Raw genomic sequence first — 21215 nt, 5'->3', positions numbered from 1 at the left:
TAATATCGAGCAGGATTAACGTCGTCCAATATGCGTAGATCCAATATTTTACGAAGGGGGGGGTCGATGATCCATGCAAGCATGCTCCCGGCTCCCCATACGCAAATACATGTGTTCTACTGTTTTTGACCAAACTAAACTCATAATAGCAACTTTTAGCGTGCTTCTCGCACATCATTTGTTCCAGTTTCGCGTCACTTGATATTTGATCACTTTAGCTTTTAGCTTAAAGTGCTCACTATGCACACATTACAGATTCGGGGCGAAAGACGCTCCCTTCACTCTGATTCACTGATTTCACATCAACCTCCAATCCCCCCTCAATGTCAAATAAGAAATCTACGACTGACGACGTCAATTATTTTAAAAATTATAAATTATAAATTGATAGAATATATAAATTGATAGAATATATAATCGATGAGACCAATTTCATAAATGTTAGGGCTATTATAGATTTTTTTTTTTTGGTAATGTATCTCAAACGCGTAACATATTAATTAAGTAAAAATAGAAGTCAAATAATCATCGTAGTTGCACATCAAGTGCCACACCTCTTATATAATTTTGGACACCCAAAATTGTATTTATACCTGGTACAATATGATCAGCGCCAAATTATAAAATAAGTATAATTATAATTATTTACTTGTTTAAACTTTGAGAATTCCGATAACAGTTTTGGTATAGACAGTGATATTGTCTGATATTTTAATCGTTCTCCAAACGTTACATCAAAGAATTGGCAATGACGTCGTAATATAAATTATAATAGAGCCAATCTGATTTTTTCATGAAATACATTTAAGATAACTATTTAATACTGATTATTTCACGTACTAAATAAATTAGAATTGCGATCAACACGATAATATTCAAGTACAGTATATTTGATTGTTCTATACTTGGCTAATCGTTATAAAGGCGGGCAACATTTATGCGTGTGCCATTTTAATTAAAGACTTTCACTCTAAAGAGCTTGAATTATTGTAGCAGTTATTGTTGTTGTTATTGTTGTTTTTTCCGCAGGCGGATATAATACGGAATTTGCTGGGGATAAAATATAATTATTTGACACATAATTTTGACTGTGGAAATTGTTTTTGTGTTTGGTAGCTTTATGTATAACAAGATTGACTTATGTAAAATTGTTGTTGTATATGTGTTGAGTTTTTGTACGATAATTTGGAAAAAAACATTCATTTTAATATACTGTTTTTAGAAACACACTTTCTCTGGCCTCTTCACTGAGCTAGACGCATGCGTGGTGTCAATTTTGTATAGAATTGGGCTCATTTGCATATGCATAAGTTCGTTGATAAGGCTGTGGCGTACTTAGTGATAGTAGAGTTCCAGTAAAATGAAGTTGCACGATTGCGTTTGATGATATAATGCGTATATATTTAAACTGTTGAAACATTTGTTTTTGTAAATCTGCACAATGTCCAGGCATGTCGCAAATGGCAAATATTGTATTACGTGTAATAATATGTCCTAGTGTATTGTATTTGTTCGAAAAGTTTAGCCCCGCTTATTTACTTCGCGCAAGGCATAGTTAAAGTTGGATAACTTAATTCACGATAAAGGTAGGGATAGAGATATGACGTCATCGAAAAGAGATTTGTTTTAGATTGAGAAATAATGCATGTCAAGTAAAATTTTCGCTGACATTTTTATTTTACTGTTGTATTCATTGTTGTCAATGAAAGTGACAGTAGAATTTCGAAAATAACCGTGTATTTATGACGAATTTATGTCATGGGACTATTTGTTATGGTTTTAATGCGGAGGGACATGGAGCTATAGAGGTCAGTAAACGTGAAATGGTCAAAGTCACGTGGACAGGCACATGGAGTTGCAGACACGTGCAATAAATTATGCATGTCAAGTAATTTTTATTGTCGTATACAATTGTTGTATAGGTCTACTGAAGCTGACAATCAATTCAAAGAAGATAATGAAGAATGATGAGGAAATGTTTGTCATGGGACTATATTTTGCTTTAACGGGACATTTTAAGTTAACGTTCAGATAAAGTGAAACGGTCAGCATGGATGACACGTGAATTGAAAAGTCTTTGTCTCCGGTTGTTTATTGCGAGTTATCGGCATGGTTCCGGGTTTGGAGTAAACTTATTTTCTCGTTTTATACACAACGTGTGATCACTGTGATGTAATCGGAAACCAGCGAATAACGGCTGGCGTAACATTTTGTGATGGGGTTAAGGGAGGTGTTATGAGCGAACCGTGGTTTGGATTCCAGAGGGAGGGTGCCTGTAAGAGGCACAGCCATCAGAAAATGAATAACTGAGATCGCGCGCCAAATAAACTTACTGCAGTAATTTTCCAAGTCTTTAAAAAAATAGACATAGGTGGGAATCGAACCCGGCACCTTCCGGTTCTGAATCAACAGATAGTATCACTAAGCCAACTTCCTATCTGCAATAAAACCTGTGATATTAATTCTTGATAATGTTTAACGGAAAAATCAATACTAATGTACGATGTCATTCAAACTCTAATAGAAGTCCCACAACTAAAGTAGCAATCGATAAATCTGCTCACTCAATCATCAAATAATCAATCGAAAAATAAATAAATAAATAAATAAATAAATAAATAAATAAATAAATAAATGTGTCCGTTCTCTCGAGCCCCAAAACGTCATTAAATAAATAAATAAAATAAAATAAATAAATAAATGAATAAAATAAATAAAAAAAAAAATAAATAAATAAATAAATAAATAAAACAAATAAATTAATTAATTAATAAATAAATTAATTAATTAATTAATTATTAATTAATTAATTAATTAATTAATTAATTAATTAATTAATTAATTAATTAATTAATTAATTAATGTGTGCGTTCTCTCGAGCCCCAAAACATCATTAAATAAATATATAATATAAATATAAATAAAGAAAGAAATAAAGAAATAAATAATACAAAAAGAAATTATAAATTAGTTTTTCTAGGACCTACGCTGGAAAAATAAATCAGCGCATAAGAAAAAGAAACAGACGCTCGGATTCGAACAAGCGACACTGAGAACAGCAACTAGGAAACCACAATGCCTTAGACCACTCGGCCATAGAAGCACACAGTCTTCTCCATGTCAAAAAATATATATTAACCTTTAACGTTGCGCAATATTGGCACGTGACACGGGCACATGTCTGTGGGTAAAGATACTGCATGATAGAAAGGCGTGCAAAGGATCTATCCCTGAAGTTAATGGTCATTGACATGTAACCAATTTTTTTGTATACCAGCTACACTCAACCTATACAAAGAAGTATATTATTAGGCGTTGACGCAATCATGAATGCGGGAAGTATAAAACGCATAGTCGCCACTCGTGCACTTGTTTGAGCCCACAGGTATTCCGGAAACTGCATTCAACCCCGAATTCAGAGGTCGATTTTGGGTTGTTACATGCAAATACAAACTAATTATATCATGAAAAAACCCACCAAGAGGACTACGATACTTATTCAGAGCCAATCTACATTCTGTTATTTACAAAAGCCGACGGTCAAAGTAAAATTATAAAAGGAGCAAGACCAGATATCAACGTTAAATCACGGTAAGCCTAAAATCGCATCGAAAACGCAAAAATGCAGTCACAAAATTTATAATATTACTAAATCATCACAACGAATTGTAACGTAGGTATGCAGAAAAGAGTTGTATTAGCAATAACAAAGTATGTGCAAAAAGATTTGTCTTTGGCATGTCGTTTTTTTGAAATATCGCCAAAAATATGAAATTTTGGAAAAACGCCCCAAAATTTAAAACAAACACGAACCTTCCAAAATAAATATATATTAGCACTCGGCGGCCCAGTCACTACCTGTCGCTGTGATTTGGGGTAACTCGTTGCTTCCCTTCTCCAGATACCTGTACTTCAAGGTCGCTCATACCCCAGCCCTTAAAGGAGTAGTGGGGTTAATATAGAAGGTTACCATGCGAAATGACTTGACCAGGTCAGCACGTCAGTGCATACTGCGAGTTTGTTATCAAGATTTTTATGAACCCAAGCTCAAGTGCACTAATTGCTTCTTGTAGCATCACCAAGGTAAACATTCGCATGGCCTTGTAAGTTGTGCATGTTCTCTCACACAGTGGACTTGACATATAGGCCTACGTTCTCTGTATGCTGCTTTCAGCATAATTATAGACCTTTACAAATATTTTACAAACCTGTTACTCCCGGTGGGTTCAGTTTGTATTTAAAGGTAGGACGTATGACCGTTCCAGGATTTGAAAATGACCCCTATTTCACGGGGAATCGAGGACATTTGCAGCAATTTTACCCCCTATTTTGCGCGAAATCAAGGAAAATTTGCCCCCAAATACCTCCCCTATTTTTATCATTTTGAGGACGCATTTTCATTTCACCCCTTATCACGAGGAATCGAGGACATTTTTTCGAAATAAATACCCCTATTTTTACCATTTAAGGACGCTTTTGAATTTTTACCCCTATTTCACGGGGAAATGAGGACAATAACGAAAACTGTAGCGGTAAAACACGGACGAAAGTCCTAGAAATATACCCTATTTTTCATTTCAAGGACAATTTGGCTCCAAAACACCCCTAATTTGGACAATCGCGAACAATTTTGTCCTCGAAAATTCCGCGGACATTTCTTGAAAAGTACCCATAATTGGAACCATCATGCGTACACATTGTCAGTGAAGACTGAACCCATCGGGCTGTTACCCGGGGCTGTTACTCAGATAAAAAGTATCATAACTCCAAAAATGCTGTTAAACTAAAAACCACATTCTTGTGATTCCATTGAAATTAAGTTATGTGTAGTACTGATTTAAAAGCAACCCAAGTTACGTATTAAATATGTCACAATCTGATCATGCAGAACAAAGGAAGCATTTTTCACAATTCATTTCCCGGAGGGGGGGGCACTCCTATTGTCGCCTGTACACCATCCGCGATAATCAACTTTTGAAAGCACCCTAAACAAGGATTTAACCCTTGGCAAAAACGACACCCTAAACAGGTAACACGCGCCTGTTTCACACCCTAAACAGGGATTCCTTGTATCAAATTTCATACCCTAAATTTCATTTCCGCGTATTAGCAATTGCAATCTTGCTACCTTTTCCCCCAATTTTTCATGTTTATTATATACACCCTAAACACGAAACGCGCGTATCGCGCCTACCCACAAAAAGTACCTGTTTTACGCGTTTTTATTTATTGCGGATGGTGTACATGCCACAATGGGCGTGACCCCTACCGGGCAACCGCTATACTTCAATATGCTTGGTTCTAGAGTTCTGATGATTTGTAGTATGCCCCTACACCATATTTTTGCCTTGATCTCAATTACAAATTTGGCGGCTTGGGCCCTAAACCAGATATCACACATTGTTACAAAACATTCCAGCAACCTGTTATTTCAGTTACTTGTCTTTATATGAATATACTAAAGTGAAGTCAAATAGGCCTACAGCATCTAACTCAATTCATACAAAATCTCAGTTTTGTTTGGCATTGAGTGTTAATGCTGTGCTGACCTTTCAATTAATATTAATTAACAACATTAACAACATTGAAGACAAACCTGCAGTGACAAAATCATTAAACGGAGACGAATATAACTATTCGTCTCAGATGTGACATGTTTTCATTCAAAGATTATTTATTCTATACTTCTCTTAAGTTAAGTGCTTTCAGTGATCCCAGCGAAAGTACAAAGAAATTTTGTCTTAAATACATAGCTTTCAGCTGAATTACTATGTTAGCACATCTATGACAATGCAAAGGTACCAAAATCTGAATTTTGATGACTCACGATACGATCGTCCAAATGAGCAAATCGCCGAATGGGCTTTAAAACCTGTTACTTTTAAATCAGTGGCTCCGGAACCGAGGCAAATCCATCATGTTTCCTTTAATCACTGCGTTGTCTTTTTTAAAGACATTTCTTGTTATTGTTAATCCCCTAAAGGAGGATGTCCCATATGTTGCTTCATCCCCACCAAAATAGAGATCATTAGAAAAATGACATGTATCCTACTTTTTGTATTCTATTAAACTACAAGTTTCGTCCAGCTACATCTGTCTTGAGCCATTGCTGATAGTTAATCTTGACTCAGCATGCTGTCCATATCCCTCAAAAGACACTGAATGTATCCAGAACAAGGTTCGTCGCCGTCCGGGTTTCCTCTTGCCAGGAGTTGGGACATACAATGCATACTCCCCCACTGGCTTACCATCAGGCGGAGCACATGCTCCACAAACCTCAGCCGACGAGTCCCGGCCCTCTTAACAAGCGGCGACGTCCCTGCCAGACTGCAGATGGCAGAATATGGCACTCCGCCCACTCTCCTGATGTGGAGCAACCAGGTATAATAGGAACAGATCAAGATCAATGATCTGAGATCAAGGAGAAGCAAAATAACTGTATGATAGTCTGATGTCTGGCACCGCATCGGTAGATGAGATGTGCTCATTAGATGTCATTGGTCGGATTCTTAGTCACACGGAGGCCAAGAAACAGGCTATGACAACACATACTGCTCTACTCTGGTTACAGTACAAGGACATGGTAGACATTTTACTCATCGAGCAAGGAACTGGAAACTGTATCTACAGGCTACCCATGATATGCTGCCCTATTTTGCTGCATCTGGAGACATACTTTATGCCAAGTCTGCGTATATTATATTTGCAAATGATGCAAGATTTTGTAAGATGTCCACAGAAGATTCCAAGATGGGAACCATGTAGTGTGAAGAAGTGGTCGCTACTGGGCAGAGTTGTCCACAGGTCTTATCATTGAGCAGGTCCTTATGAGGAGTGTAAAGACAAGTGGAGGGCTGAGCAGAGGATGTGGAAGAGCAAGACAGAGTAGGGATGTAAACAACACATTAGAGTTACTGGGCTACCTCAAAGAGCGGTGTCCATTCAATCCAGACCCTAACCTGCACAATATTGCAAATGAAATGACACTCAGACAGAACTGTTAATGTGGGCCAATCGAGAGTGAGCAGGATTTTCGATCTATCATCAGTCTTCAGCTAGGAGTTGTGCAGTAATCCAACTGCACTGTTTGATTCATCAAGCTTTCTCCTGGAAGCGACTAAAGCAGCCCCAGCAGATGCACCTATTGAAGATCAAAGTGTAATCAGTCAGAGCCTGGTGAAAATGTGCACTACATTTTGGACGGTGGTGCACTACTGCACCGTCTTCCATGGCCCCATAGAACGACTTACAGCAACAGATTATGTTACTGGAAATCCAACCATAGTTTTGATGGGTATGAAGATAGTCCCACCACAAAGGATGCCACAAATCTTAGGAGAACAGGCCTTATCCCGGATTTACTTTACAGGTGACATGGTTATCAATTCCAAGAAATAGGAACTCCTTGCATCGAAGTTAACATGCAATGTTTCATCAACCTCCTCAGTGACAAGCTGGAAATGACCGGTTGTATTACATTTTATGCACGACACAATGCGATGTCCTGAGTCACCACAGCAGTAGAGTCTGCAAGACCTATTGATACTGTTCTTGTTGGTGATGACACTGACCTCCTCGTCCTACTCATCTACTATGCTGAACTGAATGCACATAACATCAACTTTAATTTGCACCAGAACCAAAGCAAAATTTGTGAAATAGCTTGTGTGACCACATTCTTTTAATCCATGCTGTTCTTGGCTGTGACACCATATTCCGTCTATTTGGAATTTGGAAGGGTGTAGCCCTCGAGGATCAAAAGGAATGCCAGCTTTTCTGAACATGTCGAGGTATTCAATCAAACAGAAAAACATCTTTAAAAGGACATTATCAGAGGTAGAGAGAAGTCACTGTACTGGTCAGCCTGCACAATGGTGAATCAACAGAGGAGCTAGATACCCTGAGATACAGGAAATTTTGTGTGAAAGTCTCAACTAGCACCTTGCTAAGTTGTAGAAGCATTGACAAGTACCACAGTCTGTATATCTACTATCAAATAATAGAGTGGAAGGGTTAGGCAAACACTTTGCTTCCAGAAGATTGGGGCTGGCAGATTGTTGATCGCCAATATCTTCCATACATACTGAGTAAGCGCCAACACCACAATCATTGCTTGAGATCATCAGATGTGGATGCAAGAAAGACTGCGAAAACAAAACTGAACATGCCGAAAGTATGGGCTACCTTGTTCAACAGCCTGCACTGTGTGTCGTGACACTTGCTGTACCAGCTCGCCGCCACCAGACATTGTACATGTAATTGATGCTACTGAAGATGACTTTGCCACATAAGTGCCTATTCTAAGCTGTCATATTGAGGAATACAACAAAACTTTAAGCCAGTCTGGATGATAGCCATGGTTTTGTGTGATATTTTGTATTAATAATCAGGGTATTGTCAGTATGACAAATCCGTAACTGACCGCCATTTGTAATAAAGGCACACAGATTATGGCATATGAAACATTTTGGAGTACATATATTAAGATAACCCATCCTAAAACATACATTTTAGGCAGGGTTTTCTTTAAGCATTTTGCTGAAGGGGTATTTTCAAATTTTTTTGACCCATTCAATTGTGAATTTTTCCTCTGAAGGAGTCAAAAACATTGCCCAAGGGGTATTTTTATAATATTATTTTTGAAGACATTTTAAACATTATGTGTGTTTTTGGAGCCATAGGCGTAGATCCGGAGGGGGTGGGGTGGGGGTAGGCTAATTTGGGGGAAATCTCCCCAATATTTTGCCAGGGGATGGTCCATACAATCATCCCCCAATGTTGACGCCTGTATGTGGGTTTCTGACCAAATTAACCTCATATTTGGCCATTTTAGCCCCAAAAGTGCAAATTTATTCCACTTTTGTACCATATTTCAACAGTTTAGCTTCAAAATGGCAAAATGTTTGGTACCATAAACTTATTCTTTTTCCAAAAGGTGCTGGATTCACTATACTTCAAGACATTTTTTCACCCCCCCCAGTCAAAAAGAAATCTACGCCACTGTTTGGAGCAGTGGCGGATCTAGAGCAGTCAGAAGGGGTGGGGGCAATTTTAGAAGAAAATAATAATATTTAAAAATGCCCCCTGAGAAGTAAGAAACTTTTGCAAAATGCAAAACTATTACTGTGTAAAATTAAGTTTGAACAGTTGAAAAGCCGAAAATTGTGAAATGACGGTCCATAAAGCGGCAATAAAGCCCTTTCGTTGTCACGTTTTCCCCATTAGACCTATAAATTGTGTTAAACATAGGGCCTAAATTGGCAAATGTCGAAAGCAGAAGCGAAAATTGTCACATGTTTATCCACTACACATACACATGGGGGTGTCTGAGGGGGATGTTCCCCCAGAGAGGGAAAATTTTGCAAAATTAAAGTCCAATTGAAGACATATTTAGTGCATCATTTAAACAGAAAAAAGGACCCGAACCCAATTTGCAAGATTTCAAACTGACACTATACAATTTTAGAGACTCGCAATCACTAAAACATACATGGATCGATGCTGACAAAATGTGGTGGGCCCTACATATCGGGAGTAGGTCCTAAATGCCAAAAGCCGAGAATAAATGCACAATATCGGGTGTTTCTCTATTCAAATCTTGCAATATCTGAACGCGTACGTTTTCAAGATTTTGTACGCATTGGACTTTGGGACTATGGATTTGAAGGAGTCAGAAAAGTGCCTGAACGCGTAAATACGCGTGTTTTGTGCGTTAAAGTAAACCCTGATTTTAGGCTTAAGAATCACTCCAAAAAAATACGTAATATGAGAATTATGACTAAATAAGTTCAAACAGTACTACAAATGGCGGCCATTATGGATTTATGCAAATTAGGGTACACATATTAAAGCATGTTGCACACTTGTGAAGCATACATAGAAATTACTAATCCTAAAATGTGCACTTTAGGTATTTAAATTACCACAAAAGTTTTGTAAACTGGGAATGATGACCAAATCAATATAAACTGTCCCAAAATTGGCGGCCATTTTGTATTTATGCAAATTAACGCACCCATATTAAGATGTTAGGCAAACTTTAGACTATGCCATAGTCGATTTTTGATAAATAACAATGTTATTAACCATGATGAACGCATTCAGTTGAACTCGAAATTATACTGATATTTAGTACATCAAAATACTAGTATAAAATGGTTATGAAAAAGTTTAGGCTATATAATTATATTTGTGACAGTAAAAGTAAAGCCCTACGTAGGCTTATATTATTGAATGCAACATTATCATAATGGCATAATTATAATGACACTTCAATACTGAACAATTCTAATTTTAGAATCTGCCAGTTTATTATCCGAAAAACCGACTATGGACTTTCACTTTTAAGCAGAACTTTACCCCGGGACTCACACACTGTCAATCATACTTGTTTATCAATCAAATCTAACCACAAGACTAAGCATGGCGGTACAATACGCGCTAGATGCATACGTTCATCCACCAGCACAAAAGCGCCGCATCCCCTAGATAGTTGTGTACCATGTATAGTTATAATGGTATCAGTACGCGTCGGGAGGATTTAAACAATAACGAGATCTGGGCGACCAATCACAAGTCAGATTCATTTTTAAAGATGCATTACATCATCACCAATTTTAGTTAGGCCAGAAATTGGCCTAACTCTCAAGGCAAAGTCAGTAGTCCACTTGGGAAGCTAACAAACAGAGGGCGTACGGTGACTGAAAAGATCAGTTGTGAAAATCTATCAATTGTGCACTCATTAATTAAATCAGAGTTTTAAGCTTAAATTTAATAGCCAGAATAATGCACAATTGGCAAGTGGACTACGGAGAAGTCTAGGCAAACTTGTGAAACATGTATTGATTATCCATTCTGGAATAAGCATTTTAGGCATCTAAAATACCTGAAAAGTTATATAAGATGAGCGTTAAATTCAAAAATAAGGGTAAAAAATCTATGAATTGGCGGCCATTTTGGATTTATGCAAATTAGGCATATTTCCACCACTTGGATATTTAGGGACATTTAGTATATCATGCTAGGGACATTATAGAAATGCATTGTGGTGAAAAAAATTATGTTGCAATTTGTTTGACCTTTACCTAAAAAAGTCTATCATAAAACTGGACGTGTTTTTTTAAACTCGAAGGGCGTTTTTTCAACTCGGCGTAGCAGTTTTTGAAACTCGACGTGCATGTGTTTTTTTAAACTGAACATACGTTTTTCAAAAACTCGACGCGTTCTTAAAAAAAAAGGCTTGACGTTCCGGGCTTGACGTTAGGCGTATAAGATGACTCAGTGTGGCGTGCCATAAATGAATGAATGACTGAAAAGTGAAGGGCAGCCATTTCCACTTGGGTCAATTCCACTTGATCCTAGTGGGACATGGCCCTAGTAGCTCCTAGTGGAATTGGACGAAGTGGATCAAATGGTAGGCCCCCGGTAAGCCTATTGAACCAAATGGGATTGGAACAAGTGGGAACTGGACCAACTGAAGTGGGAATATAGGCCCTACCAAGTGGCATTGGACGAAGGAGAAACAATAGATTACGTAACGCATTGTTCCTTTGTGCCGATTTGATTTGCTGACAAGCTATTCATCGAGAGGTACATTTTGTTCAGGACAAAAGGGTTTCGCCATTTAATCGGTAACTGACCTGACAGCTTATGCACGCTTTACCAGGCAGGCTACTGTCAAAGCTTGCCAACAAGTGATCAAAAGAGAGTCATGTGAAAGCGCCCACTTGAGCGAGAGGTACCTTTTGTTCTCATACAGCCCACGGGTGTAATTAAGTCTTCGCCAGCACACAAAAGCACACTTTACCGCCGAGGGAGCGAGAAGGGGAGAGAGGGAGAAGGAGATCGAGGGAGTGACAGGCCCCTGAAGTGTAGGCATAAGAAAGAATAAGTGTAGAGAAAGGAAAAGAAAGGAATGAATTAAAAATATAAATGATTATTATTATTATAGACATGATAGAAACTAAACATATAACAGCACTAGGCAGCCATTCAATGATGCCCAAACCTTTATGCGTTACGTAATTAAAGCACTCGTCATGTATTTCACACCTGCCAAACAAACAAAAGTCACCTAATTTCGAAAACTGGACGTTGAATGTACACTCCAATGAATTTGATTGGCAACATTTTCTAATATGCTTATGTCAGCGCTCTAATCGGAAAGAAATAGATGCCGCCGCATAGATTGGATCAAATGGGATTGGACTACGAGTAAGTGGGGTTGGATTGGACCAAACGGGATTGGGCCAAGTGGCAAGGAAGTAAATAGCAAGTTAAGGGTATAGACAAGGTATTGTTGGTTGATTTTCATGATCTAAATCAATGATCTAAATCAATATATTATTGAAAAATAACACTTTGAAGTTTTGCAAAAGTTCATTCTGCAAATCATATACTTTGAAAACTTGCTTGATTTATTGTTGTTAATGAGTCATGTACGTTTTACAAAATTGTTGTTGTTTCTGCCCTCTTTATATGTTATACAACATAACTCAAATATCACAGGACCCGCAAAAGTATATCTGTGATATTCGCTATGAAATGATCGATGCAATTTTTGCCAAAGCTCACTATCATTCGCAAGATGCTGTGAGTGTGAACTACCAAATCGCAACAGTTTAAAATAGTTGATAACCTTTTAAATTCTTTTCATCTGGGTGTGCACAGGCGGCGGATGACATGATCGAGCCGGCAACTTGTGAAACCGCCCGGCCGTATGGCATTTTCCAATATAGTCGGTTAGTTTTGTGGGGTTCATTATCGAACCCCAACGGTTTTAGCTTGTATTTATATTATTTATCAACATAGGCCTATTTGTTTGTGATATTTCAAGCGTTTTAAAATTGCAAAATAATCCCATTCAATTACACGGTTGACGATGAAAATTTACTGAATTTAGAGAATGCAATGCGGCCACCACCTGGGTGGGCAGCTCCATTGATAATGTTGAAAAGATCTCAAGTGCTATTTACCTGCCTGTCAAGTTGGAATAAACCAAATGAATTGTCACGACAAATGTCTGCGTACTTTGAACTACCTTCTGTCAAACCTTCTCATTGACGGTGAATCTGAATGGGAACATTTTATGAAGGGAGAGAAACAGACCATATCAGAAAATAATCGGTGCCTTGTTCATTGTCACCACGCTACAAAGTCTTGCGTAGCTAGGTGGAGAAAACCTTTACGGTGAGTCTGAGTGGAACATCAGATAATAAAAGACCTATTGAAATTTTGTTTTTCAATGTTTTTTCCTCAAGTGGTGGAGTCTACGTGCATGACGTGTGGTATCCATTTCTGGCTTTTTGCCCGGGGATGGAACTCTTTAATAGTGGAGGGGCTGTGCAAGAACTATGAGCCCCCCTGCCAAATATTTGGGATGACAATTTGTAAACCTGAAATGGTCTTGCGCAGCGAGCAGGAAAATTTGCATATTTAAGCTGGGATTTAAGCGTTTCTGTACTGGTTTCCAAAGACTTTTGAGCGTTTTATTTAAAAGGATCCCCATGAATCAACTAATGAATGTGTACTAAAACGCTTGCCCCCCCCCCCCTCGGCTGGCCAACAATTGCCACATCATGATATTAATACGATCGGCGAGCTAATACCCGCATTTTAGGCGTTGGAATGAAATAGCAATTTGTACCTCATTTGCTTGGGTCGAAATTAAAAGGGGGCAATTAGTGAAAACTAACATTAAGGGGGTATTACACCCCTGACCAAATTTGTGCCTATTTTTGCATTTTTCTTTAACATTATAGCGCATTGGGGCAAGTAAGATATATATATATTATAGGGGCAAGGACTACAACTACTGCACTGTAAATTTTATTTCAGCACATACAACAGTTGTGGGGTTACAGTCAAAAATGAGGGAAAACCAATATTTGATCAATAAATCAATAACTACTTGCTTTGAGTTGCTGAATTTTCAGTACAGTAGTTGTAGTCCTTGCCCCTATGACATACATGTCTTACCTGTCACCAATGTGCTATAATTTGTAAGAAAAATGCAAAAATAGGCATAAATTGGCCAGGGGTGTAGTACCCCCTTAACTATTCTGTATGCAAATCACACATTATGGCTTAAGGCATATGGTTTAAAGAGCATTACTGGAGTGCGTGAGTATAGCCTACCCCGGAATTTTTTGTCGTTGATTTTTTTTAAATACATCAGCCTTGGCCTATTCGTAATCATTCACTCAGGTGGGATGGAACGAGTCAGTTCAGTTGGCAACATGAAGTCTATATACTTGATGGTTTGTGGCGTTCTGGTGATACTTGGAATGTGCGACGCGTCTCCGTCCAATCACATATCGGGTAAGAAGTTGTTACCAATTTTGTATTTAAGTTTATTAAAGGCTTATTTAGTAATTTGCTCATCAGCATGATTGTAAAGTCATCAAAATTCAGATTTTGGCATCTTTTTTAAGCACGATATTAAGTGTTAACGATGTGCTAATGATAGGGCCTATAACATTGTTCATGAATCTGTAATATGATGTGATATGATATGATATGATTTTATTAACCTGTACAACACCCGGTACAACATCGCGACCGAACGGCCGAATTGCATTATACAAGAAACACAACAAATGTGAAAGAAAAAAAAACACTTATAAAGCAAAAATATGGAAAAGGGCAACTTGGCATGGAGAACAGCAGAGAGATGCAAATGGGCAAAAAGGAAGCCATGCACCAACAAGACTATGCCATAGTCGATTTTTGATAAATAAAAATATGTTATTTAATCATTATGAACGCATTCAGTTGAACTCGAAATTATACTGATATTATTTTATTACATCAAAATACTAGTAAATGGTTATGAAAAGGTTTAGGCCTATATAATTATATTAGTGACAGTAACAGTAAAGTAGGCTTATTGAATGCAACATATTATAATGGCACTTATTTCTGAGGATAACAATCGCGAAAGCCCGAGTTAAAAATCGACTATGAACATTGCATTTTTAACAGGACTTTCACCTAAAACCCGACATTTTTACCTTAGTTGTGTGTTTGCTGGAACAGACTTTTTAGGGGATGTGGAATATTAGCTTCTAACGAATGTTTAACGAGTGCATGATTTCTTGTAGGCGTATATATACATTATTATTATTTTTACAATGGATTCCACGGATACCATGGTTTTATGAGGAATAACATTAATAATTTACTTTGTTAATGATTATTATTACTGGGTATGAATGTACATACAGCAAGAACCGTCTTTCAAATATATCGCGGTAGGCCTACTTTACAATGAAATGTCCCAACTTTGCAATAATAATATCAATAGGCCTACACCTTAGTCATGAGGAAAAGTATTTAAGTGGCAATAACTATAGGAATGCCAATATTTATGATAAAGTAAATATGCAAACTACAATGTATTTACCATAGACATAATAGAATAGGCCTATAACCCCTGCGACCGACCCAACGCCGAATGGGCCCACTCTGGCCGCAGCCTTCAAAATACTATGACCACCAGCTACCATCCAAGGCTGCAAACCTTGGAACTGCTGGGGCCAGACAATGCGGCTATAAGCGCTGTGGGGCCAGAGTGAGGTTGGCCCTAACTTAGTGAGGCCGAGTTTTACTCTCACTCCTAGCGGGCCCAGTTGCACGTGACACTCGCTCATGTCCTATAAATATAATTCCAATGTCACGTGCAATCCATAGGCAATTGAATACATTTTTATATTGAAATTTATAACCAATCAACGATCGTTATATTTTCTCCATTATCACCGGAAGACGGTTTGTTTAGCATGTTCAGTGATGAAGGAACACGCAAAATAGGCAAATATTTGCGAAATTTGCCATTTTGGCTACGAAAATGTTAAAAATTTGACAATTTGGTGTAAATTTCTGATGAAAAACGGGAATTGGGTGTAGAGTTTGCCTAAAAATAAGGGAGTCTACAGGTATGACACGTACCAATTAAATGGGAGTGTCCCTCCCGATACGCGGTGTACGTATTTAAGGGCAACAAAATTACCCCACACAAATACACACCTTAGCGCAAGTATATATACTAAGGTTTTACCGTCGTTACTAAACCTATCGACGAAATTTTTTTAAATTTACATATTTTGTACATTAATATGTGTAGATAATAAATCAGGAAAAAAAACAGGGGGTGCCGGACCTCACTTTTGAGCTACAACCGTTTTAAAAGAGGTGTACATTTCTAAAAATCTCTGTACACTTCAATGGCAAAATCAGCAATTTGTCCAAAATATACCACCTTTTGCGTTATATAAAAAAATTGTCGAGACAAAATTTTTTAAATTTTATATATGTTATGAAAAGAAAAAGCTCTGTAAAATCGCGCAAAAAAAATTGGGGTACCGGACCTTGTTTTCGCGTAAATTGACCAAAATAGGTCAAAAAAGCATTTTTTCTGCGACACCATGCGTAGTTAATTGCGTATATGGATATTTTGGTGCGTACCAACTCGCTGGTATACAAGCGCGATTTGATGCGCGATCAGCGTTCGTTTACGCATATGGCCACAAAAAAGAAATTGTCTGTTTACGCAGGAAAGTTTTCAAAAGGCTAAGAAGTGTCCATATTAAATAGGAACAATTATAATGATGTCGACCATAAAAGACTTAATGAAGCCTTTTCTTAGCCTAATTCTAATTTGGTGTATTTTGGTCACAAACGGGTGTAAGAAAGACTCACATTCTGCAAAGATTTTGGGCCAAAGTGACGAATTTTCAGCTTTATGTTCACCTGACTCGAATGACCAAAAAGAGGATTTATTAAACATGTTAAGCGAAGCGTTTGACACATGGGCGGAAGTGTTTGACTATAATAGGCCTACCGTAGGCATAGGCCTACTTAGCATGCTTAGTACCGAGAGGAAAACTTTTTTGGTCACAAAACTATAGGCCTACGGAATTATCTCGAGGTGGATTCATTATCATCAATGGTTGCAGTTCAATTAAAGCGAAGTTAAACACTGGGTTTCCTATAGCTGTAGAAAAATGTTTGGCCAATTATGATATCATTTTTGTACATGTAGGCCCATGACCCTTTTTTTTTTTTTAAACTGAATAGTTTTGATGATGTTGTCTGCATGTATCGCATGCATTATGAATTCAATGCACGTAGTAGGTTTTTACCCAATAACACAAAATGCTTTAAACATTTAAATGTTGGTTATAAACTTTTATTAAAACATTTTTAAAATAACAATAAAAACATTCAACACTTGCTGCAAAACATATTCTAAGTTGGTACAATGTTGCCAAAATAATATATGTCTACAATAACATTTTTTACAACATGTTTTAAATTTTGTTGTAGTGTGTTTCATTATGAAACGTTCTAGGCCTACAAACGTATGATAGGCCTATAATATAGAGTGCTTACCCAACATTTAGGCCAAAATATTATTAAAACGTATTAACCAATTTAACCAACACTCGTTTAGGCCTAATGTTAAAACAAAACCACCCTAATTCTATGTGGGTAGGCCTATAACTTCATACCATCTATTGGACACTACTGTCGTAGGCCTACTTTGGGGGGGGTCTAGGTCCGTTATCAGTGGAAGCACGCTGGCATTTGGTTTGTACATGTTGTATTTAATATATTAGAAGCGGCCACTTTTTTTGCGCTCAGCAAACATTGTTTTCTTTATTTTGTGGCCCTAGTTATCGCCGGTGCGTAAAAACAACATTGACACGCACAACACGCATCGTTCTCTGAAATCAATTTGCAATAATAATTATTATATACCAATATTCTGAAGGGAAACTTTGAAAAGATTGCTGACTTATTTATCTTATTTGAAGATAACAATAATAGTTATCCAACCCCCGCTAAACGTGCCATGAACTCTACGTGACACCATGTCATATTCTTTGATTGCATTTTGTTCAAAATAAAAAGATAGTTGACTACAACAGAAATCTGATTTCGATAGAGAACGTTCCTATTTATTGCATGACTGCACAATTTTTCAAGATAACTAAAAAGTAGATTCATTCAATGAATTTGTTACATTTGGTAATATGTTCAAACAAATTCTTTGACATGATCCCCTGGAACTGATTTATAGGGTTGAACTCTATCATTCGCTGAACTCTATCATGTCTATAAAGTTGTGTCAAACATTATTGTTTACTGTTGACCCATTCCATGTCAACTCCAGGGATGTGCACCGCAGCACCTCTTCAATTTTTTTTATTTTTCTGCGTGGTGGTAGATATTGATGAGAAAGTAAAATCCCGAAAATTTGAGCTTCATACTCCATTTCGTTTTCCCGTGGCATCAATTTGAAATTTAGGGGGAAAGCAAAAAAAATGTGTCGCAACGCGAAAGACGACGTTTGGAGGTCCATAAATGTATAAGGGGAACCCTTTACAACTTTGAAATGTATGTATCCTGGGGTACTTATTTGTGTAGAATTCAAATCTGGTATCAGAGAAATCTTGTAACTCTTTAACTTTAAAAGATATATGGCCCTCAAAATGCAACTTGGTCCATCCAGGACCAACTTTGGGGGGTCAGAACTCCAAAAGTAAAAATAATTTTATGGTCCATTTTTGGCCAGTCAGAGCCCTTTGGTAGAACATTTACTCTTATCCAATAATATTGAGCCTATTAGAATACTTTTAGCTGAGATATTACCCATGCAAAACCCCAATTGTACTGTACATTTTGACCCCCCTGAAAACCAATGTCAGACATTTTGCCCCACCATCAATTTCAGGTATGTTTAAGATATGTCCTTGGACAACATTTCTGAGAGATATTGGCTTGGGGTCTCGATGGCTTCAACACATCACTTAGGTTTGCCTACTCCATAGAGTTGTACACATTTTTGATTTCGCATGTATAATGACTTTATGTACACTCATAAGTGTAAAGAAGGTGTGCGGAGCGCGCAAAAATGTTGCATTATATAAACCAAGTTGAGTCAGCGGCCTTTAAAAATTTTATACCCCTCTCTATTTTGGGTGTTAAAAATTACAACCCCCTATTTTTGGTCTAAAAATTCTACGACCCCAGTATATTCATGACCCCCCCCCTCATTCCGAAGAAAAGGACCCCTCCCCTTATTGTACAGGTTTAAGATTATAAGATCATAATAGCAACATTATTAGTCAAGTTCTTTACGATTGTAATTTCTTTCGTTTGTTTATTTTTGCATATTACATTATCCTGGGACATTTTCAGAATGCTACACCAATCCAAGCGACTATCGGGGTACAGTAAATGAAACCATATTTTGCAATGCATGTCAAGCCTGGACAGCACAAGAACCCCATCAACATGACCGTACACCAGAAAACTATCCGGACTCTGATCTTGAACTTGGAGGACACAACTATTGTCGTAATCCGGATGGGGAACCCCTTGGGGCTTGGTGTTACACCACAGATCCGAAAATTCGTTGGGCATATTGTGATGTAGGTCTGATGTCTAAGAGCTGTCCTACGGGTAAGTTTTTTTTTTGTTTTGTTGTTTTTTGCATATCTCCAGATTTAATGGAATCACAATACTAGTTGTGGGATAGGCTTTTACGACGGGAATTCATAACAATTAGTGGGTTTTAGCGGGTTCGCCGTCGGACAAGTTTAGAACTGTCAAGCTTTCGTCAGGAGTAGCTCTGACTTCTTCAGGACAAAGTACCTAAGAATGTGACATGTAGACCGCCCCTTGTCTACTGATGACTCTGACCAGAGTCGTTCACTGAATACTGCCCCTTGTCAACAGAGAATAAGCAGACAGTATTGCAAACATTGATCATATAGGCCTAAATCTAACGAATTTGGAATGTTCCAAAACAACTTTACCCTATTTCAAAGGTTAGCTGCTCGGATTATTTCCACACGTAATTCAATGGAATGTGTCCAATTGCTAACAGTAAGGCATACAATTTTAGGGACCGATCGTTATTTACGGCAGGGGGTGAATGAGCGTTTTGGAAAAATATCGACAAAAAAATTCGCGTCCCCCTCGCGTCCGCTCAAAATTTTCGGATCCCCCACCCCTTGTTTTCCCAAATTTCTCCATTTCAAGCTTAACAATCCACCCTCCTGTTGAGAATCTGTGGTTCAACGAAAAAATTCGCGTTCCCCTCTCAAGACCCCCAAACAAAATTCGGGTTCCTTCCTCAAAATGCCCATTCCCCCTGTCGTAAATAACGATCGCTCCAATGCATAGGCATACATGTAACTGCGCGGGGAGGACATGACTGTAGGAAGGAGATAAATAGTAATAAAGAAACTGTTTTCAAAAACTTGGAATGGATGTTTATTAGCTGATGCCATGCAGAACAGGATTTAGACTTTATGGTTCAAGAAACTGAAGAAAGACTTATAAGGCTTATAAGAAATATATATTTTCAAAGAAGTATCAAAGAATATTTATTTCAGTGCAATAATGTTGTTTTTATTTGCATATCTAAACCTCTTCAGATACAACTATTAAGAGAGTAATGTTTGAAATTCGTGACATTTTTAAAAGGGATCTGGAATGAGCGTTTTGACAGTATTTTTTGTGGGACATGAGAGCACATCAGACATATCGAATTGCATTCTGAATACGAAGAATGTCTTTCAGATATCAAATAATTTTAATTTTTTGAAATTTTTATGACAAATTATTAAAATTTGATATTTTTCACATTTTTGATATATAACAGTCCTCGAAGTAAATTCTATAAATCTAATGATATATTCTTAAAGTGTATGTAGCTGGAAGGAAAAGCCGACGATCAATTGAAAATTTTGACCTTTCATATTGAAGATATGGATTTTTTCCCAAAAAGACCTAATTTTTTTTTTGTGTTTTTGGGGGAAAAATCCATATCTTCAATACGAAAGGTCAAAATTTTCAATTGATCGTCGGCTTTTCATCTCACCTGCATACACTTTAAGTATAATCATCAGATTTATAAAGTTTACTTCGAGCACTGTTAAATATCAAAAATATCAATTTTTAATCATTTGTCATTAAAATGTGTATTACATTGTGAATTTCAAAAAATTATAATTATTTGATATCAGAAGGACATTCTTCGTATTCAGAATGCAATTCGATATGTCTGATGTGCTCTAATGTCCCACAATAAATACTGTCCAAACGTTCATATCCCATCCCTTAAGTACAATAACTTCAAAGTTTCTTGTACATAACATTTTGTAATGACAAGAGTGAGGTTTGAGGTTACAGTTGCTTTGCGC

The 21215-nt window shown here is 37.4% G+C and overlaps 1 protein-coding gene across 1 annotated transcript in view; it reads left to right on the top strand.

The window, feature by feature from the left end:
• Positions 1 to 21215, top strand: part of LOC140138303 (uncharacterized) — a 51179-nt gene that overhangs the window by 19624 nt on the left and 10340 nt on the right. Inside the window, exons 11-13 of the mRNA XM_072160213.1 lie at positions 6448 to 6724; positions 14091 to 14319; positions 19204 to 19467. Coding sequence (XP_072016314.1) covers positions 6448 to 6724; positions 14091 to 14319; positions 19204 to 19467 — 770 coding nt within the window. The remainder of the gene's footprint in view (positions 1 to 6447; positions 6725 to 14090; positions 14320 to 19203; positions 19468 to 21215) is intronic.

Source organism: Amphiura filiformis, chromosome 17 (genome assembly GCF_039555335.1).
Source record: "Amphiura filiformis chromosome 17, Afil_fr2py, whole genome shotgun sequence".
NCBI classification, from domain to species: domain Eukaryota; kingdom Metazoa; phylum Echinodermata; class Ophiuroidea; order Amphilepidida; family Amphiuridae; genus Amphiura; species Amphiura filiformis.
Note: the sequence above shows the minus strand (reverse complement) of the source record. Positions and strands in the feature narration are given on the sequence as shown.